Raw genomic sequence first — 23,251 nt, 5'->3', positions numbered from 1 at the left:
AGGAATTAAACTCAATTCATTTCTTCAATTTACAGATGAAGAAATCAGTCTTCATCTAGGGAGGAAAATGACTTGCCCAGGGACATAGCTTATTGGAGGCAGTACAGAACTAGAAATATTTTCTCCAAATACCTAGTTTTCTCTCTAACATTTTAGCTAAAAGATTTTATAAGATATCCATATATCCATGTTATCTCTGCTTAAAGCATAAAGAGGGTTGTGGCTAATAATGGTCCTGTGTTCTCTTTGCTAGTTACATGCCATGGGAAAACTTGCTGCAACCAGAGTGGCAGAACTAAAAGCCAAGTACACCTTGCTGCATGATACTGTTAGAAGGTATGCTGTTTACTGATGTGGAGACATCTTCAATCATATTTATATTTCTCACTTATTATAGGACCTATCTTATTTTGCATTTCCCCTATTAGCAGATGCCAAAGCAAGCATTTAACTTGAGTAGTTTGAGAAGTGATACCAGAAATTATCGTGAGAGAATGGGGAAGTGAGACAGAGATGGGAGGAGTCCAGCTGGGGATGTGTTACTCTTGGGGTTAATACTGTGGGCAACTGGGGCTCAGTGTCACTGAGGACAGTGTGTGTGACTATGTAGAATACACATCAGAACTCTCCCACCGATGAGTGAAGAAACTGGTGTACAGTATTCCCTCACTTATCACGGGTATTATGCTCCAGACCCCCCGCGAAGTAGGAGCCTTATATTTATTCTACACTCTTAAACCTACGTAACTTTAACAACATACGTATATAGTACCACAAAATCCCACGATATAGCAAAAAATCAGTGATAAATAATTAAATATAACATTTTTTAAAATTCTGCGATACAGTGAGGCCACGATAAGTGAACCATGATATAGAGACGGACTGCTGTATAAGTCCATCCCTCTTTGACTAAGGACTACTTCTGGGAAGATGAGCTCCTGGTACGTCAAGCTTGCCGTTTGAAAAGCAAAGCAAGCTCCTATGACCAGGGAAGCTCTCAGACAGAAACACACAGGTGCTGTTGATATATATGAGACTGGGCCAAGGGGATTTTGGTAGTACTCTGACATTACCTTCTACAGGACACTCCTGTAGGATTCTTCTCCTCACCTCTCTTCACCACTCAGAGGTATAGGTTCTACAACAACTCCAGCCCACATCTGCCAAGACTTTGGTCATTACTTCTCACCTCTTTGTCCTACCCCAGGCTACTCACCCTAGCCCAGTCACGGTCAGCAACATGTCAGAAGAATAGACTTCCACAGGATAATTCAACAAGGTTTCTGAAGCACCTGCTATCAGCCTTTGGGAATCAAGAGGAAAGAAGCATGAAGAGAGAAGGGAAAACCTTCTGCCACTGTTCCTTACTACTCCTAAGCTTCTTTCTTTATTTTCCCCACCTCCTGCTTCATAGCCTTGTATGATGTCTCCATCAAAAGCCAAGGAGAGACAGCAATTGAATAGAAACTCCACCCTGCCACTCCCCAGCCATCCTTTCCCCCAGTCTCCAATTGTTACCCCTACTTTTCTTGTTCAGTTATTTGGCTACTTTGAGGATGGGAGCAAGAGGGAACAACTAGGAGAGCAGAGTTGCATCCTATGCACTCTTCACTTTCATCTCACCCCATACTTACTCAGCCCCATCGAGGTTCCTAACCACACCAAAGCCCTCAGCTTTGGCTCTTCTTCCTCCCCATCCCCAAGCTAAATTCTCACCCTCATCCCTAATGGAGACTCCATTTCCCAGAATTAGTCCTGCCTGCCAGGGTGCACACCTAGCTCTCAAGACTCAAGAACTTAGAGGATTTAAATGATAAGTCTGGGATAATCTTTTCCAACACACATCACACTGCTTAATTGGGAGAAAATGCCATACAGTTCTTAGGGCATCCCTCTGAACCTCTTTGCAGATACAAGGAATGAATATTGCAACATTTCTCACCCTCTGGAGAGCCCTACAGAGCCTTGCAGGGTGCTGGGTTGGCTTCCTCACTGCCTGGTCCACAGCTCATTTCCCTGGGCCCCAGTGACAGATAGCAATGCAGGACCAAGACTATGGCGTTATTTCTCCCTGCTTCCAGTTATGTTACAAAACTATTATTCTCTGTCTGCTCCCCTGATTGTAATTCCTCTTGACCTTTTAGTTATCACTTTTGTCATTACAAACACTCACCACTCTCTTTCGCACCCACTGCCTGGTGGGAGGGGAAGGCATTAGGGAGCAGACTCTTCACTCTGTGCTGGGGCTGTAGCAGGGCAGATATAGGCTGGAAATGCTGAACTGAAACCAAAAGAGTTTTCCATAGAAGCCACATTACAAGAGTCATTAAATTATCTTCTGCTGACACTATATTTCAAGTCCATGTGGCTAAATTACCATTTGTGTTCTGACTGAAACCCTGATCACCTTGTCCACCTCCTTTCTGGGAGAAAACAGGCCCTCTGTATACTCATTATGCAAATCTTTTTTCTTGTGGAACACAGCACACAGGAATCAGAGGTCCAACTGCTCCAGAATGCCAAACATTTCACTGAGCAAATACAACAGCAGCAGTTTCACCTGCAGCAAGCTGATAATTTTCCAGAGGCATTCTCCACTGAGGTCTCCAAAATGAGAGAACAGCTTCTCAAGTATCAGAATGAATATAATGCAGCGAAGGAAAGAGAGTTCCATAATCAGTACAGATTGAATAGGTAAGTACACGAGTCCCTCAATCACACTGAAGACAGACAAGAGCCACGCAGTTTCCACATAAACAAAACTTAAAAAATTAGACTATATTAGGCATTTTAGGTACAATGAGTATGATATAGCAATGTTTAAATGATTACAAGCCTATTTCTTTCCTTCATTCCCTAGAATGGCAGTCGCTGAACAATAAGGTTACACAACTTGTAGGAAAAAGCTCAGGTGAGAGGGAGATGCTCTCAGGAGAAGGGAGAAAGGTTTGCTACTGTGTTTTCCATGTGTCGGGAAACTGGGAGCATTTAGAGGCTCAGCCAAAAAACACACGCCACAGAACGAAGTCTTGGCACACACCTTGGCCCTCTCTGTCCCTGACAGTGGCCCCTCATCACTTCTACAGTACCAGGTCACATGTCTGTATGGCAAGTGCCCCATGCACACTTTCCAAACAAGCCTAGTGAGCTGGAGGTCATATCCGGTTCACTCTATTCTTCTAATATCAGAATTCAGACCACATAGTCAACCTCATTTTCCTATTACAAAACTATTCCTTAGGATCAAAGGAAAAGTTATATCCTTTTGGAAGACACATTTACTTATCCAAATCTACAGTATGTCATTCCATGAACTTAAGCAGAAATGTATTGCTAGAGGGCAAATGTTATTTCCAACATTTTTACTAACATTCCTCTTGTGAGGAGCAAGTCAGTGGGGGAGTTTGTTCAGCAGACCACACCATTTAGATAAATTTCAAAATGAGTGTAATCCAGGTTTTGTGCTGTGATGTGCTGTGTGCTGTGCCTGAGTACTGGAGAGAAAGCCAAACCATCTCTCCTAGAATTGTTGCCATTTAAGGTGGCAGAACTTTCTCTGGCTGTTTTTAAGAGTAAGTAGATTTCTGACTGATGGGGTTGTAATTCAGTCCTGTTGATGGATAAGCAAATAACTCGAGTGACCTCTTGGGGATCTTGCAAGTCCTGGGGTTTGAATCTTCTCTTTGGGGCCTGTTTTTTCAGCTGGGGAGACAAAGATATCTAGCTTAATCAGGAGAATTATATTCAGAAAGAAAAAATAGGGGCTATTTTTTGTCTTTTAATCTAAACTTGCTTGAGGCTCACCAGAGAGATCTATAAAAAGAAACCCTAGCTATTTCTGTGCTCTGTAAGCACTCTTTCAGTTGAGAAAATAATGAAATTAAAACAATTGGTGGTTGTTCATTAGTATCAAAAATATGAATGCTTGACATTTCCATGAAAGGGTAAGAAGAACATAAATCAGTTGATATTTAAGTTGTTTAAAATTTCCAAGTATTCCCGCCAAGTGGGGTGGGGAGAAAACAAGAACTCTTGCCTTTTAGGTATAGATAGGCAAATTGTTTATTGAGTTACTTGGGATAGGGAGGGGACTATGAATACTGACCAACAGTGAGCAAGAACATTCAAAATGCACATTTGCAAAAATGTTTAGTGTGTATTCTTTTTGTATTTTAATGCATAATGCTTTAGCTTGAGCAAGCTCCTTTGCACTCTCAAATATTAATAGTTGAAGAAGTAACAAACATATCTGCATAGAAATATTGGTGATACCAAAAAAAAAATCAGGAAAAAATAATAGGCTGAATATTTTCATTGGCTTAATATATTTAGTATTACATGGTACTAAAACAAATTCACTCAACACTCTTTCCCCAGGAAAAAAAAGAGTAGATATTTCCATGCCCACATAAAAATAAAGACACTAAGCCAGTGAGAGACTATTCACCTGAATATACAGATGATATTTTTCACATCAGCACCACAAGTCCTCATTTTATTCAGGGTCTAAATAATAGAAACCCAAATAACTAGCACTTCTCCACTCCGACATCTGTAGGAACTTCTGAATCACTAGCAACAACTAAGAATAATATATTGTTCAAACCCACTATAGATAAAGGATTTTGCTCTATAATTTGGTTGATTTTCTCATGTTTTCACATAATGTAAATTTGTTAATAAATGTCAATGGTAGGTAAATTATGTGGTCACTTAATAATTAAATCTGTTATGTAGTTTTGGTTTGGAGATTAATATTTACTGATGACTTCTTGATAAACAGGCAGTGGCAGAAAATGATATGTAACCTACTTAAATAAGTTAACTAAATTCATTATAATAAATAATGAAGTAAATAAATACTGTTTACAATTTATTTTAATAAACTCTAGTATTTATTAAATTGTAAACTTCATAATAAAAAAGAAGATTACAGATCAAGAGAAATTTCAAACTACAAGGACTAGACAGCAAAGTCTATGGGAGTGCCATCAAATGTGTTACAAACAAGATTATGAAACACATGTTATTAGGTGTTTTTCTTACATTTCCATGTCAGTAACTTTACTATTAAATAGTTTTTATTGTCTTCTAGTCAATATTGAGGCATACATAGGTAGACACCCTTCGCCTCCTTGCACAACCATAGAAAGAATTACAACCAGATCTTAAAAACAAATAACAACCAGGACCATCAGAAAATTGAGCTATATGGAAGTGCGACATCCAGGGATTTAAAGAAGCCACACCCATACAGCTAAGTTGGAAGGACAGAGTCTTAGAGATGGGCAGAGAGGCAGTGGGGCTTGGACAAGTAGCAGCAGCAAAACAGACAGTCCCACATTCATATGCGGTTGATAAAAAACCAGGAGGGATAACCTAGAAACAAGTGATCTCAGCTGCAGGCCAGATGGCAGAGCCTAGAGTTCCAGCCTCAGGAAAATAAACTCCCATTATCTCTGGCAGTAAAAACCAGTGGGGCTTGGGGTGGTAGAAGAAACCGCCAGATTTTCAAAGGCCTACATGATCTTAAAATGTACTCCAACCCCAGGACAGCAACTGGAAGGGCACCAGTCACATATGGGAAGTGGGTGAAGTGACTGGAAATGGGGCGAGTGCTGGGCTAATCACCAGAAGCAAGGCAGTGCCATTGTCCCCTCTCTGGGGCCCCCACAAGAAGCAGCCACAAAGCAGTGAAGTGGATGGCCCTGCCCAGGCAATTACCTAAGGCTCCACCCCACACAATTTACAGGTGCCTCTGCTACATAGGCCATGCTACTAAGACAGGCAGTAAAAGCAGCTCTACCTAATACACAGAAACAAACATAAGGAAACTGCCAAGTTGAGTGGGCAAAGAAATATGGCCCAAATGAAAGAACAAAACAAAACCCAAGAAGAAGAGCTAAATGAAACAGAGATAGCCAGTCTATCAGATGCAGAGTTCAAAACACTGGTGATGAGCATGCTCAGAGAACTTATAGAATATAGGGGGAAATAAAGGAAGAAATAAAGATTGCATTAAGTGGAAAAAGAAAAATATACAGGGAACCAACAGTGAAGGGAAGAGAGCTGGGATTCAATTCAATGATTTGGAATGAAACAAAGAAATAAATATTCAACCAGAACAGAAAGAAGAAACAAGAATGCAAAAAAATACAAGGAGAGGCTTAGGAACCTCTGGGACAACTTTAAGCATATCAACATCCAACTCATAGGGGTGCCAGAAGGAGAAAAAGAAGAACAAAAGATTGAAAACTTATTTGCAAAAATAATGAAAGAAAACTTCCCTAATTTGGTGAAGGAAATACACGTACAAGTCCAGGAAGCACAGATAGTCCCAAACAAGTTGGACCCGAAGAGGACCACATAAAGACACATCATAATTAAAATATCAAAAGTTAAAAGTAAAGACAGAATCTTAAAAACAACAAGAGAAAAGCAGAGAATTACCTACAAAGGAGTCTCCATAAGACTGTCAACAGATTTCTCAAAAGAAACTTGGCAGGAAATAAGGGCCTAGCAAGAAGTAGTATTCAAAGTGATGAGAAGCAAGGGCCTATAACAAAGATTATGCTATCCAGCAAAGCTGTCGTTTAGAATAGAAGGTCAGGTAAAGTGTTTCCCAGACAAGAAAAGGCTACAGGAGCTCATCATCACCAAGCCATTACAACATGAAATGTTAAAGGGACTTTTTAAGAAAAAGATCAAAACTATGAACATTAAAATGTCAACAAACTGATAACTATCAACAACTGAATCTAAAAAATAAAACAAAACTTAGCAAACAACCAGAACAGGACCAGAATCATAGGTAAGATCAGCTGGGATGGAGAAGGGGTGAATGGGGGAAATGGTGCAGGGATTAAGAAGTATAACTGATAGGAACAAAATAGACAGGAGGAAAGGGAGAAGCCAATGAACTTACATGCATGACCCATGGACATGAACAAAGAGGGTAGGATTGCTGGAAGAAAGGGGGTAACGACCAGAGTAGGGCACTGGCCAGAGGAGGGCAAAGGGAGAAAAATTGGGACAACTGTAATAGCATAATCAATAAAATATACTTTAAAAATACATAAATAGTTTTCGTCTATTTTAAAATCCCTAGTTCACATATATTCTCACATTACAGTTCCTGTTGAAACTGATACCAGAAGCCCTGGCTGCTGTGGCTCAGTAGATTGAGTGTCGGCCTGCATGCCAAGTGTCACTGGTTCGATTCCCAGTCAGGGCACATGACTAGGCTGCACATCAGGTCCCCAGTTGGGGGCGCAAGTGAGAGGCAACCACATAGCGACATTCCTCTCCCTCTCTTTCTCCTTTCCCCTCTCTCTAAAAATAAATAAATAAGTAAATAAACAGACAAATAAATAAATAAATAAAATTTTTTAAAAGACTGATACCAGGCATATCATAGGTGTCAAATTTTAGTAATGGTTTTATGTCAATCTACGCAGAAAAGTAAGAAAAAATGCAAGAGTCTGATGGGACCATTAATGCACAGATAATACACACACACACTGGCCAAAAGAACTGAAGAAATTTTATAAAACTATAAAAGAAACAGACCTCAAGAAAACTAGGTTATTACTAAACAACTCTGATCTATTAATACCCAAGTCCTTATATTAAATAAAATTCTCAACATAGACATGTTAGACATTTTAACTACAGGTCTATTCTTCCTGTACCCCTTCCTATACCCCATCTCCCAAAAAATCTACTACTAGGGATGAATATAATGATACTTGGGCATAAATCAACAGATAACTATTTTAACGTTGAGCATGGAGCTGAAGGTTTTTTTCATTTAAATTTCAGCTACTGTGCACTGTCCATCAGGCCCTCTAGATCTGACAATGGTACTCACTGTTCCCCCCCTGCTAGTGATCTATCAATTCCTGGTCGATCTGATGGATTAGATATGGTCTGGTTTGCATTAGGAACCAAAAGTTTCTGTTGGGTCAAGGAGTGTTGTGCAACAAGAGCTGATACATCCTCACAATCACTACTGGCATGTGATTCAGTTTCTTCAGTGGAGGTGTCTGGTGCTGGTGCCCTACCAGAAGACGTTAATTCACAATCTTCTTCTCCTTTCCCCCATGACTCCTTTCAACCAGGCTGTCTCCAATAAGTTGTAAATGAGCAAAAGGGTCTTCCAGAGTAGTGCTTGCATCAGTAGATGGTGTTGCAGGGCTTGTTAACGGACCATCTACTCATGTCAGGAGCCTTACAGAAGAAGACAGTAGAGGCTGAACAGAAACTCTACTCTGTACCAATATACTGTCCACTCCATCAGCAGAGCTCTCTCTTGCTAGCATCACAGTCCAGCCTAAGTCCAGCTACTACCTTCTTTGGTATATCTATTATATCCCACTTCTCTTCCTGCGATGTCTATGTTCATTTTGCCTATATTGAACCGTATTTTCAAGATCAGCAACATATAGAAATTTGGCAATTAACATTTCCGTGTTCTTTTTACCTTTGGAAAAAGCATCTTCCAGCTATCTACTAGTGCATTCATTATATTGCCACCACCTGTTTCTCCCTCCATAATATCATGCATATTCACCATTCCCTCTACTTGCTGCCTTGTGTTCTTGTGATTACAATAGAGTTGGCTTGTCAAGGAAATCCTCGGGAATTTCTTGTCGACAGAGGGCACATTGCTTTCCAAGCCATGACATTCTCTTTACACACAGGTAGCAGAAAACATGCTTACAAGGCAGACTGACTGCGTGAACACGTTTTCAGATAAATGGCACATTCAGGGACAGTTAGAGAAGGTGCACTATTAGAACAGGACTCAGTAGCTTTCTTGTTTGTAGGAAGCATGTTTATTGAGTGATCAATTTCACCACAGCCAGTCATCCCGCATATTAGAGTTTATAAAATTTAGGTGACAATAGCCAAAAATAAAATGTTTTGTAATCACTACAGCTCCATAAATGTTACAATCATGTAAGACCAAGGGAGAAAATGATGTGGATATCAAACTTGCCCTTTTGATAAGTCCAGAGCTTTCAAAAATGAATGTCATCTTCCTTCCCAAAATGTCAACTATTTTTAAAAGGAAAAATTCTTCAAATATTTAGCTCTCATTTCTATTACAAATCCTACAGATGCCTGTCACAAAAATAAGACATCATCTTTACCACTCATAGGTCAGCTTGTAGTATTTTCTCTTCCATTGCTGGTTTATCCTCTCCGGCCACAGCCGCGGCCAACTTGCAGTCTTTTCTCCTCAGCCTCAGAGCCCCTATAATTTATTTTTAAAACAAAGTAGAAGCCATTATATTTCTAGGCAATTTTCCTAAAAAGAATTTCCAATATTATTTTAAACCTTTTCCTTGCCTTCACTTTACATTTTTTTTTTAAAACTTCTTTATTTTCTAGTAATTCCTAAGATTGGGAAAGCAAATAATTGAGTCTCTCATGCTAGATCTGATGCTTTCTGTCAAGTGTCGATCAGCAGTGAAACAAGGCCACTACCAGTGCTGTGTGTCATGGAAGTGGACATGGAGAGTGGGGACACTCATGTGGCACATGTGCAGGACTGTCCTATGATCCTGGCCTTAGTGGCTATTTATTTACTCCTCCATAGCTGGCCTTTAGCATCCCTGTTGGCGCTCATCCAGAGTGTAGTAATAATTTTCTATTCTTAATCCAGTATTGACAGCAAAGTTGGAACCAAAATCAAACAGATCCAGAAAGAAAGAAATAGGAAATATTTTAGCAATGCATCTGGAATTTCAGAAAGTTAGAATATGACAGAGGGGCATACAGGTCATTGGGATTGGCAGTAAGGGAAACCTCAACTGGAACAGATTTTACCTTGTGAACTCAAAAACAACTTCTGTGGCAACCAAGAACAGAACCTGCTTACAAAGGTTTTGCTGTGTAGTCCTCAAAACCGAAAGAGGAGAACTTAAGATACTTGTTTAAAAGGCAGATCTAACCCTAATGATTCTGATTTCTTTCTAAGCCTTCTGACCTAGGGTGGCATCTAAATTTCTTACAAGCTTCCTATGTGGTCCTGATTCACCCCAGAGTTTGAGAATTGTTGGTCCCAAAAGTGCTTCTCAGCCTGACTACATGTGACCATCACCTTAGTCTTCTCTGGTGACCACTCAGTCTGTGCTTCAGCAGCTCCAGTGACAGAATTACTCCTCCCACAGCAGCCATGCCATCTTGGGACAGCCTGACTCTTAGATGGCTGTTGCTTGCATTGGTTTAGAAATCTACCTTCCTGCAAATTCCATCCATCAGGCTGGTGTTACTCCAGAGGATGAATAATGCATCTTGCACATGGCAGCATACAGGATCTCCTGCATTCTCCATTCACCCACAAGTCCTTAAATCCAAAAACCTTTGATGTTATGGTTTTAGTTAGGACTCTCTTTCTGCAAAAAAAAAAAAATGAGTCCTGAGGAGCTTTGACATTGAAGCACCCCTTATCTGGGAAAACTGAAAATATCAGACAGATTTCCATTTTACTATCAGTTCAAAATATTAAGAGTTAATATATATCAAGAGGCACACACACAAAAATTTGTTAATCCTAATGTTATGCAAAAATGAGAATCCAAAAGGAGAAAAACATTATGCATAAAGATGCTTATTACATTATTTATAAAAGTGAAAAATTGAAAGCAATCTAAATTCTAAAAAATAATAGAATGTTAAAATAATAATAATGTATTCCAGAGGCAGCCTAATACTGTAAAGCCCTCTGGAGTCTGATAGAAATGGGTTTGAATGTCAGTTCAGCCTGGACTGTGTGCTTAACTCCTCAGTTTCTTCATTTGTATAATGAAGATAATAATACTTACTTAGGAAGGTTCTAAAGTTTTTTAAAAATATTTGTTTATTTTTAGAAAGGAGGGAAAGGAGGGAGAGAGAGAGAGAAACATCAACGTGAGAAAGAAACATCAATTTGTTGCCTTTGTACATGCCCCAACCAGGGACCAAACCTGCAACCCAGGCATGTACCCTGACTAGAAATCCATCCGGTGACCTTTCACTTCTCAGGACAATGCCAAACCAACTGAGCCACACCAGTCTGGGCATGAAGTTTAGAAATGATACATGTACCTGCCATATAATCAGTTTAGTAAAAGACAGGTAATATCTAGGATTATTTTATTATGTATGGTATATATACCCACTAGAAAACTTTGAAACTAGCTATTTAGTTATCAATTATGAAATCTATTGTGCAATTGGAAAAATATTTTAATTACATGTTGGGCAAAATTGGATTCAAACATATATACAATTTTAATATAGTTTTATTAAAAGGTACTAAAAAGACAATAATGTGAATATATTAATTAAAATATTATAGTATTAAGGTATTAAATGTCTTTAACATTTAGATATGAAAGACCTAAATAGTATATCCTTATTATATATATTAGATTTACTAGAAAGATATGAAAGTAATATTAAAGATGTTTAAAAAATTAAAATGATCAACTGGTGTGATGAGGTGAGATTATGAATGGTATACTCTTGACCCTTGAACAATGTGGGGGGAGGCTAGGGGCACTGACTCCCATATAGTCAAAACTCTACATGTAACTTTTGACTCACCAGAAATTAACTACTAATAGCTTACAATTGATCAAAAGCCTTACCAATAACCTAAACATTCAATGAACACACATGTTGTACATTTTACATATATGTATATATTATATAGACTATATTCTTACAATAAAGTAAGAAACAGAAAATGTTAAGAAAATCATTTGCAGTATTTATTGAAAAAATATGCATATCAGTGGACCGGTGCAGATAACACCCATTTTGTTCAGGGTCAACTGTATTTCTCTATAAAGTCATACACTTTTTAAAAGTAAAAAGCCAGTGTTTGTTAATAAAAAAGAAAAAAAATGAACAATAGAATTATAATTAGTTAAAACTGCCTTAAAGAATTAGCCATTTTATATTTGTTTAAAGAAAAATTATTTTATATTTATGTAAAGAAAAGATTATAAATCTTGACTTGTGGGAGAGCTCCTGTCACCATTTTGAAACTCAAGGACACCAAGGTTTCCTTTGCAACCAAGAGATGGTAGCACACTACCGCCCCCTCGTGGCAGGATTGGTGAGGTGTAGGATCGATAGCTTGGATGTAAAATCAATTTATATGTAACCTCTAAAAGCAAAGGCATAAGTATTCAAAGCTCTGAAAAATTCAGTGTTAGCTTGTGGCCAAGACGACTAACCTATATTAAAATCCATGTGGCAAATACTTATTACACTAACCTTAATTTACATTATTGCAAATAAAATTTCACAAAAATAAAGCCTGCTGTGCATGCATCTTTAGCTCCATGGTCCCAGACCTACTGGCTAGTAGGATCTGCTTATTTGATGGAACCAGTGGAAGCTGTTGCAGTCATCCAGGAAGACAGTAGTTCATTGCAAATAATATAAAGCAGAAAAGGCCCAAGGCCTGCCTTGAAGGAGCCAGTCTAAAGGGGAGGTCATGCTCCCAAGTAGTTATAATGTGGTGAGGTAACTGTTCTAATGGGTATGTGTGCAGTGTTGTGGGAGGACTGGAAGGAAGCATCTACATGGGCCTGTGGGAGTCACTGAAGCCATCATAAAGAACAAACTTGGGATTGGCAAACAAGCATAGGAAGTAACAGGGAAAAGTGAAAAGAAAGTTATTACTGCAGAGACAGCTAACTCTTCTGTACTTTGTCAAACCTCCTTCTTAATTTTTTTTTGCAGCTTAATGGAAGAAAAAAGCCTCATAATAAAGGAATTTGAGAAGATCCCTAAGCCTGGAGTAAGTCTTATATGGTCTAGAGTTTGTTAAATACAGCTGGATTCAAACATGCCTTTGGATAAATATTACTTTGTCTCAACAACCATACCCTGAAACATTCAAAAGATCCAAAAGTCTTAACAATGGACAATGCTGAAAGGAGTATCCGTGTAACTTCTGAAGTAAACATAGGTGGTGCTTATACAGGCTTTAGCTATTTGGCACCTAATTTAGGTTGTGTTTAGTTGCACAATATTTGCTTTGTTTCCAGAAGAAAAGGATTTTGTGGTTGGCATTTTAAAACATTATTTTTTCTATAGCTATTACCTTCATAATTTCCTGGACAGCTTACTACAAGAAATTTTTATGAAGAAGATGTATCACTTATCTATTCCTGCTTAACAAACTACCCCAAAACTTAGTGGCTTAAAACAACAACCATTTCTTATCTTTCACAGTTGTTAATTCTTCTGGTCTAAGTTGCATCAGTTGGGGCTGGGTGGTCTAGGATGGCTTCATATGTATACATATGTCACATGTCACTAGTTAGTCACATGATGGTGGAAGGACTTCCAACCTCAAGAAAGAGACAGACTCAAAAGAGGACGAACCCCAACAGGCGAGCACTTCCCAAGCCTCTGCTTAAATCATTTTGGGGATATTTTATTGGTCAAAGCAAGTCACATGGCCAAGTCTAAAATCAAGGGGTAGAGAAATAGGCCCTACCTCTTAATGGGAAGAATGGCAAAGACTTAAAGGAATTAGAGGAGTTTGTGTCTAACTTTTGCTATGTATCATACAGAATGAATAGAAAAATAATCATATTTGCATTGCTTTCATCCTCTGAATGGTTGTATTTCAAAAGCATGTTGGTGGTATTTTAATTCCCAGACACAAAAACCTGTTCAGCAGAGAGAAAAATATTATTTTATATTTGTGTGTGTGTGTGTACATAAATATATATTACATATGTATATATTCAATTATAATATATAGTATATATAATACATACTATTATATAAGGACACCTAACCACCATTTACAACACAGATTTTAGGGGGAAAAGCATTTTGAATTCTAGCTCCAGATTATAGAATCACTAATGTTACCCCGTGCCAGCAGCAGTGGAGGAGGGAGATATGCAAAAAACCCAGAGCAGGCTAAATGGATTCATCCACTCAGTTTAGTGATATGCAGCAGACTTTCTAAGAAGGCTTCTCTTCCAAAAGTCAAATATGTCCCAAGTAATCAGTCATGGGAAACTAAGATGTGTTGTGAGTCTGGGGTGGAGGGTATTTGGGAAGAGTGTGCATGAAATGAGAGAAGTAACATCCGTTGAGAAAGTGGGAAATTAGTGCTGCAAAGTTTTCCAAATTCCAAATACAAACTTCTCTAAGGTCATGTGGGAATCAGGTTAACCAGAAGCCAGATATTCAAAGATTATTTGGATTTAATTTTGTCAAATCACCAAGCTACTAGAAAATAGCCTGGAAATTTTCACTAATAATTTTTGGTACAAAATAAAAATTAACTCAAAAAAGGAAACATGTAGCCCTAGCTGGGTAGTTCAGTTGGTTATAGCACTGTCCCTGATACGCTAGGTTTGTAGGTTTGATCCCTGGTCAGGGCACATACAAGAATCAACCAATGAATGCATAAATATATGGAAACAACAAATTGATATTTTCCTTTCTCTCCCCCACTCCCTTCACCTCCACTTCCTCTCTCTCTCTCTCTAATCAATTTTTTTTAATTTAAAAGAAAAAGGAAACATTTAAAATTTAGGAGGATGCTAAAGAGCACTAGTAAAAAAATAAGCATATGAATCTAATGTAAATGTTTAATAATGCAGCACAATTGTCATGTCTTTATTGAAAATATCAGAAATAATACATTGTATTTAACTTGGTAGGAAATCATTCATGAAGCTCAAAACAAATATAATGAAAGTTGTAAGTGGTAAGTAAAACTTTTTAATTTGATATTTAGGTAGATAAATATTTACTCAGACTCTAAATAACCTGATCATTTTTACAACTTTTAAAGGAAATGGAGAAGAAGATGAGAATATTGAGAGAAAGCACTGAAGAATTACGTAAAGAAATAATGCAGAAGAAATTAGAAGTTAAAAATTTACGAGAAGATTTAACATCTAAGCAGAAGCAATTACTAAAGGAGCAGAAGGAACTAGAAGAATTGTTGGAATATCAGGTCAACCTAAAGGTGTGCTACTTAAAGTTCATTAATACTTAGACACTGTGCCTGCACCAACCTAAAAATGCATGGGTATCAAGTTTGACTGCATAGGTTTGACAGGGGAGTGTCATCACACAAACTGAGATGTTCAGCATTGTGAGTGAGCCAGTCAAACTAAACTAGGACTCTGGGAAGCAATTTTTGATATTAGAAATGAGTATCACAAACACAATCTCTTCCTTGAACAGGAACTAAAATTCCTAACCTCTTATGTATATTTTTATCACCTTATCCTTATCCTTCCACTCTACTTCCCTCTCACCGTGCAAGTGATGAGGGGCCTGTAATTATGTTTCAGGAGATCATTTAAATTTCTTGAAAGAAAGAAGGAACTCCTACCTTTTGCTACTGCATGGATGGAATTTGAGAGTATTATGCTTAGTGAAATAAGCAGTTAAAGATAAATATCATATGATCGCACTGAATACAGGAACCTAATGAATAAAACAAATAAACGAGCAAAATAGAACCAAAGACATGTAAATAGGGAACAGACTGACAGTGATCAGAGGGGAAGGGGAAGGGGGAACAGAAGGGGAAGGGTCTAGTCAAGGAACTAATATGAGACTTCCGGCCAAGATGGAGGCTTAGACGGACACGCTAGGTCTCCCTCTACAACTATAGAGGAATACAACTACTTCAAAACAAAGGATAACTAGAAATTCCAGAAAATAAAACTACACGGAAGCCCAACACATGAAGTTATAAACCAGCGGTGCCATTTGGGCAGGTAAGAGTTAAAGAAGGCAAAGCTGTTTGCGGAGCGGCGGGCGGGGCGGCGAAAAATCCCGGAGGCAATCAAGCCCCTGGCGTGAGGGACTCCAATCAAGCCCCTGGCGTGCGCGACTCCGGCGCTGGGGAAAGCAGCCGCAGCATCGCCTTGAACAGTGAGGCCCAGGGGGGCGGGAGGACGGATCCCGGTCTCCTAGCTGAATAACTGTGTGAATCCATCTTGGACCCCCGCCCCCACAGAAAGCACCACAGGGCTGCGAAATAGGTCGCAGACAGACACCGGTCGCTAATTTGTGACGCGTACACAGGCACCGCCCCGGACAGCCGGCCCAGGAAAACAAAACGCATCTGTCAAAATGTGGCAGACAAATATAGAGATCCCGGTGGCACAACTCACCAGACAGCAGATAGAGAACCTGACAGATGAACAGATAAGAAACCTGTCAGAGGCTCAGTTCTGGGCCATTGTTATCAGGTGGCTTACAGAATTCACAAAAGAGCAGGAAAAAGATATGAAAGAAGCGAAAAACTTTCATAACGAAAGGAACAAAACCACATACGAGACAGAAGGTGAGGAATCCAGAGTTCATTTCAACAAACTGGAATATGGAGAAGGAACAAGCAGTCAACCAATGCAGCGAGAGGAAATAGGAAGCAACAATGAGAGGATCAGAAACCTCTGGGACAGCTATAAAAGGCCCAACATAAGAATCATTGGTTTGCCAGAGAATGAGGGAGATGAACTAGAACTTGAAAAATTGAGTGAAAATATAATAAAGGAGAACTTCCCAGACTTGGGGAAGGGAATAGACTTGCAGGTCCAGGAAGCAAGGAGAGTTCCCAAGAGACTGGACCCAGGGAGAACCACTCCAAGACACATTATAATCAAAATGTCAAAAATTAAAGATAAAGAGAGAATCTTAAAAGCAGCAAGAGAGAAGAAAAGAATTATGTACAAAGGGGTCCCAATTAGACTATCAGCTGACTTCTCAAGGGAAACCCTACAGGCAAGAAGGGACTGGCAAGAAATATTCAAAGTAATGAAAATCCAAAACCTACAACCACGAATACTCTATCCAGCGAAATTGTCATTCAGAATAGAAGGACAGAGAAAGTGTTTCCAGGACAAAATAAAACTGAAAGAGTTCATTAGATCCAAACCACTATTATATGAGATGTTAAAGGGACTGGTTTAAAAAACAGAAGCTAGGGAGATGAAACAAAGGCAAACGAAACAGGCAACGAGAGTGGAAAAGGAACTGTGGGTAAGGGAAGCATAGTGGGGGGAGGTCAACAGGGAGGGGGAGTGGGGAGAGGGAGGGAGATGATATAGGAATTGGGGATCATGGTAGGAGGGAATGGAATAGACGGAGAGAGGTTGGGAGGAACTGTATGCACAACTAATGGACATAATCTAAAAGGGGGGGACAGCTGGAGGGAGGGGGGCCACCGGGTGGAGGGGAGCAGAGGGAAGGGAAATTGGCACAAATGTAATATTTTAATCAATAAAACACATTAAATCTGAAGAAAAAAAAAAGGAACTAATATGAATGACCCATGGACATGGACAACTAAATGGGGATGGACTGTGGGAGAGGGGGGATGTGGGTGGAGCAGGGGAGAGCAAAGGGGGAAAAACTGGAAAACCGATAGAAAAACAATAAAAAATAAATTTAAAAAATAGACTACGACATAAACCTTTTTTTGTAAATTTGGGTAAAATAAATACACATTTTATGGTAATAACTTTAAGAAAAAGAAAAATGTGTAATAACTCAAACAATTTAAATAACTTGGAGTTATTTTTAAAATAACATCTGACACTTTTTGGCTTACAAGATAATTATGATATACTTTGACCTCTTGTTCCTTATGAGTCTAAGAGCAGTTGGCCAAGATGTACCCACCTGCTACCTGGAACTTGGGAACTGAGCAGCAATGGATTTATTAGGAACCCAGTGAAGCTAAAGCTTCAGGCCCCTCATTTGCATGAACCTCTTCCAAAGCCCCATACCTAATTCAGCATTTGTAATTTTCCACCCTGTTTTTTAAAGAGCCCCCCTTCTCAAAAAAAACTGTACAGGTTTCAGCCTCATGAAATTTGAATCTGCCCCAGGACTGAGCACGATCCCAGGGAGAAATGCACACACTGCAGTAATGTGTTCAACCTGCATGCATGAGTTACCCCAGGCCCCGAAGTCCACCCTGATCCTCAGGCAGGAAGGAGCCCTTCCAGAACTCATGCCATGTACATAAAATTCTTGAGGCTAAAACTGAACCTTCTATGAACCCGCAGAGTATAGTGGAAAGTGATGTTAGATGAAGTTAGCTTCTGATCTTGGCCTTGATGCTTACTAGCTGTGTGACCTTGGGAAAATTATTTAAGTTCTATGAGCGTCAGTCTTAGGGTTCCCTAGAAGCAGAGGTTAAGCATTCATGGAGGGAGGGCTCTAAGGAGAATCTGATAAGGGAGTGAGGGAAGCAGGATAGGGCTGGGAAAGAACCTGGCCAAAATGTGGTTTCAGGAGAAACTTTGTATCAACCTGATCCCATGGAGAACTCTTGGCCAATAATTGCACCACAGAGGTTGTTCCAACCAGAGGTAGGAAGGATGGGCTGTTACATCACCAGATCAGTGAGTGATTTCCCAGCCTATTTTTCACCTCCTTCCATCCCCTGTTCCCCAGCAAGCCAGCTCTGCTCAACTGTTGGGAAGAGAACAAGCATGAACTGTTAGATGTCGAGGCCTGCAACCTCGATAGACGGGTATGCCACCATAAAGGGAATCTGGGCCAACCACCAACTGTATTTCTTTGACTCAGTTTTCTCCTCTTTGAAATGGTAGCAACCATAACAATAGTGTAAGGTCATTGTGAGTATTAAATAGGATAAGTAAAGCACCCTGCATAGAACAGAACAGATAGAGTTTTACAAATAGTAGTTCTTTCCTCTCTCTGATTTAAGTTGCTTATCTTAACTGCTCCTGGCCCAAGACTACATAATTTAACATGGTTCCATTTCTTTACTAGGATGAAGTGGTTCACCATCAAGCCATTCCTGTACAAATTGGAAAAGAGATAGAAAAAACAACACGCAAAAAAGTGTATGATAAAATGTTTCTGTTTTTAATCCCTCATAGCCTACTCTCCCCCAAAACAAGAGTATTAACTACTGAACACATCAAATTACTCTTATAATTTTAGAAATATTTGCAATTGTTCCTGTATTGGTTGTGCATATCAAGTTTGTTAAAAGAAAGAAGTGCAGCATATTACTATCATTTGTAACACTCACTTATGTCTTAATTTTGAGACAATACTCTCTTTCCAATTTATAAATCATCTCTTTATGGAGAAGTTTGATTGAGTTTAACAGAGATGTTCAAGAGATAACTTATTTGAGCTGTGTAGAATTTCATGGTTTAGAACTATGTCAACAAGACAGAAGCCTAGAGCCCAAATGATATTCACTCTTTGCCACCTATTCACATGTATAATCCCCCACACCACACACACAGCATTCAGCATAGATTTGGAGACAAAAGTCACTGAGGAAATTCTCAAAGTTTAAAGGAACTAAAAATGATAAATGTAAGTGAAGACACAAAAATTCTGGAGAAATAATATGACTTCTCTGGTGACTGATCTCAAAAGACGAGTGAAAAATGTAGGCACTAGTAGTGGTTCTTAAAGTCAAGCCCACCAGCACCAAAGTTGAGAAGTTCAGGTCAGTTCTGGGAGGGTGGTCAGAATGAGCATGGGATCCCAGGATCTGGGGAGAAAGGGCAGGCTGAACAAATCCCTGCCCTCTGGTGCACTCAGTGGAGATACCTTCAGTGTCCCATTCATCTGTGGTCTTCACCCCACTTTTGAGATCACTGAATTTATGACTAGCTCTCCTGTTGGGGAAGCAAAAATAGGTAAAGACAGCATGGGCTCAAAATAAGGTAAATGTATGTGTGTGTATGTGTGTACATATGTATGTATGCATCTGTAGGTATACACATGTATATGTATGTATGTATCCCTTACAGAGAAATGGAAAAGAAAAAAGTTGTCTTGGATTGTGAGCTCAAAGAACTAAATGACTCCCTAAAGAAAGTTGAAACCAAAATTAATGCTATAATGGAAGAGAAGGAGGATGTAATAAAGGAACTTGAAGGCAAACGAGCCTTACTTGAAATCAAAGAACGAGAATATAACCAATTGGTCAAGTTATTGGAATTAACCAGGGAGAATGAAGCAACTTCACTAACTGAAAAGTTAGTTACATGCTTGTCTGTCATCTAAATTTTCTTTCAATTTATATATGAGAATTCAAAATATAATTTCAAACAGATTTGTTTTTTACAGATTTTTTCAATAAATATTTTTATAGAACTTTAAATCGGTTTTTACTATTAATGAAACATATATTAAATAATGCATTTAGAAGTATTTGTTTATCCTTTACAAGTATTTTTCCATCCTTTGCTAATTATTTTTTCAATTTTCTGTGACTAAATCTTAAGGGTACAATCTGTTACATTTTCTAAGTTCCTGAAATATGCCTCCAGAAAATATATCACTGGAGAGTGCTATAGTTGAGGAATTTTTTCTACAAATGAATGATATTTCTGAGGTAATTATGTTTTTTCCAAATGGGAGAAATTCAATGATGTGATTTCCTGAGAGTGTTACTTCCTAATTTTAAGTAAAATTTCAGGAAGATTGGGAGTGCCTGTCTCTGCCAATCTGCTAACACCACTTGGGATTTTTATAAGATTGTGGCATTAAATGATGCAAACAAAGTTGCTTTGGGCATTATATACAACTTGATTCGAACATGAGAATAGTTTATATGCTAAGCATCCTGTCTTTAAAAACATGAAGGGCAGCTGATGACTAACCACTTTCATTTTGTCTCTTTACCTGGAACAGAGGGATCTTGGATCTCAATTTACGAAACTGTGTCATTGACAAACAGCACTACCACGATGAACTTTCTAGGAAGCAAAGAGAGAAAGAACGAGACTTTAGAAATTTGAAAAAGATGGAGCTACTCTTGAAAGTGTCCTGGGATGCCCTAACTCAAACGGAAGCACTGCATCAAAGGCTCCTACTAGAGGTGGGTGCTGTACACCACTCAGCACTGTATTTTTGAAATAAAAATATTTTAAGAGGTTGTTTTTGTTATCAATAGAAAAAGAAGTTGAAAAGAAAAAAAACAGAGAAAAGGTCATTTTAAAATGCATCAAACCAATGATATAGTCTACAACCCTGTAATGTATTTCAGTCTCTATTTGCTATCCCAAGATTAGAAAAATGTCTTGTTTGGATCTGGTGTCAGCCTGGCCAGAGGAAGCAGTTGCGCCATCCAGTCACTACAGGGTAGGACCAAGTAAACCACTATCTTTACCAGTTAAAAGAGATCCAGAATGGTGTCGCTGTAGACTATCACAGTCAGGGACCAGATCAAATCGTAACAGTGTAACTGGTCAGTTAGCCTGCACCTCCAACAACTGGAACCCAATAATTAGGCTACCCAGCTAATTCTTTTCAGTATCAGAGAGTACTCCAGTCAGAGAATGACCAAGATAGATGTTATGCCCTTGTTACCTCTGTGCTCCCAAGTGAATGGTTTTGGTCATGTTGCATCTGATTCTTTCTTCTCTCAGGTGGTATTCCCTGTGCTAATCAACTAAGCACTGCTGAAAGGCTTCATCCTTGAGAGACTTCATCCTTGTGTTGGACCTTTACCAGTGCTTCCTTTGATTAAAGAGAGAGATCATCAATCTCTGAAATAAAGCATTGGGGTGTATAGAAGCCATATTAATTCTCTTGAGTTTTGTCATGCTCCCTGACCTTATGGAGATTTACGACCTCAGAAATTTAAGCAGAAGTTTCCAACTGTGATAGACACTTCTGATCTTAACCTATGGCTAGTTCTCCTCTCCTTCTGCACACATGGAAAGTTCATACTTCCTTGTACCCTTTGCAGTTGAGCAGGACAAATGATTAGTTCTGCCAATGGACTGTGAGCAGAGATGACACATGTCACTTCTAGCCTGGAGCACTAATTGCCAGTGTGAGAACCGTTAGCTCTTTTTCTACATCCGATGGCATTTGTGGAAGTGCATGATGATATGGAAGTGTTGCAAAATGGAAGAAGCCAGGAATGTTAAGCCAACAGTAATCTTGGGGAATTGTTTGACTATACACAAGCTTTGCCAGAGAAAGAAATAAGTTGTCTTGGTTTTGAGCCATGGTGGCTGGGGGTTGTTTATTTCTATAGCATAACCTAGCCCATCCTGGCTGAAAGACCAACCTTTAGCAAGGTGTGAAAATAATTGGTTAAGGTTATGAGTGTTACCAATGACTAGGTCTTGGTCTTGCTGATGACACTCTTAGACTTTACTTTTCTGTCTCAGGGGGAAGAGATGTGCTTTTTACACTTTTGAAAAACAAATAGAATAGTTATTTATGTTTCTTATATGCTTCCAATATTATCACTATAATTCTAGCAGGTTGATTGAGTTTTCTTAAAAATTTTTTCTAAATTTACTTTATAGAGAGAGTGGAAGGAAGGGATGGGGGGGAGAGAGAGGTGGAGGGGAGAGAGAGAGAGAGATGAGAAACATCAATTAGTTGCCTTTCAAACATACCCCGACTGGGGACTGAACCTGCAACCCAGGCATGTGCCCTGACCAAGAATCAAACCAGCCACCGTTTTGCTTTGTGGGATGATGCCTAACCAACTGAGCCACTCTGGTTAGGACTGATTCTTTTATTACTGTGAAATCTTTTTATCTCTAGAACTGTGTTTTGTCTTAAACATTGCCTTATTAGTTACACTAGCTTTGAGGGGTTAGACTTTGCATGGTATTTCCTGTTCCATTTACTTTAATAATTTGTGTGTCCTTACTTAAGTGTATTTTTGTACAGAGCATATACTTTTAAATATCTGGTCTGAAAATTTCTACCTTTTAATTCTTATATTTAGTCCAAAAACATTTGATGTAATTATGGATACTCTTGGGCTATGTATATCATGTTACTATTGCTTTCTATTTGTCCCATATGTTTTATGTTCCATTCTCTCTCCTATCTTCCATTCTTTTGGATTAATTTTTTTTAAAGAATTGTTCTATTTCTACTTTATATTCTATTTTCCTCATATTTTTGATGTGCATTAGTTTTGCACTCTCTTTCCATTCTTTGGGTGGTTACTCTAAAAATTAGCACCTTCATCCTTAACTTATTAGAGTTCAGTATAAGCTAATACTTTTACTACTTCCCAGTCAATGCTAGAACTTCTGAAGACTCTATTTACCTTTGCAAATCTTATGCCTTCAAAAATATATTTTAATCCAACTTTTCAAGTTATTCTTGTTGGAAGTATTGGTTTACTTTAAGCTGCTCCATCTTAGCCCAAAACCTACCCTATGGCCTCTCTACCTTAGTCATAGTGAGATTTACAATAAATTGCAGGTATAATGTT

At 38.7% G+C, this 23,251-nt stretch overlaps 1 protein-coding gene and 1 pseudogene across 1 annotated transcript in view; one reads left to right on the top strand and one right to left on the bottom strand.

Moving 5' to 3' along the window:
* CCDC146 (coiled-coil domain containing 146) overlaps positions 1–23,251 on the top strand; it is a 141,028-nt gene that overhangs the window by 74,995 nt on the left and 42,782 nt on the right. The window contains exons 2-8 of the mRNA XM_090286727.1: positions 254–336; positions 2,488–2,697; positions 12,748–12,805; positions 14,831–15,007; positions 18,802–18,875; positions 19,806–20,033; positions 20,692–20,878. Coding sequence (XP_090142853.1) covers positions 254–336; positions 2,488–2,697; positions 12,748–12,805; positions 14,831–15,007; positions 18,802–18,875; positions 19,806–20,033; positions 20,692–20,878 — 1,017 coding nt within the window. The remainder of the gene's footprint in view (positions 1–253; positions 337–2,487; positions 2,698–12,747; positions 12,806–14,830; positions 15,008–18,801; positions 18,876–19,805; positions 20,034–20,691; positions 20,879–23,251) is intronic.
* LOC150001701 (E3 ubiquitin-protein ligase RNF146 pseudogene) lies at positions 7,814–8,889 on the bottom strand (annotated as a pseudogene).

Source organism: Furipterus horrens, unplaced genomic scaffold (genome assembly GCF_987537825.1).
Source record: "Furipterus horrens unplaced genomic scaffold, mFurHor1.1.pri manual_scaffold_9, whole genome shotgun sequence".
In the NCBI taxonomy this organism is placed as follows: domain Eukaryota; kingdom Metazoa; phylum Chordata; class Mammalia; order Chiroptera; family Furipteridae; genus Furipterus; species Furipterus horrens.
The sequence above is the reverse complement of the archived record's forward strand: the minus strand, read 5'-3'. Positions and strand labels throughout refer to the sequence as shown.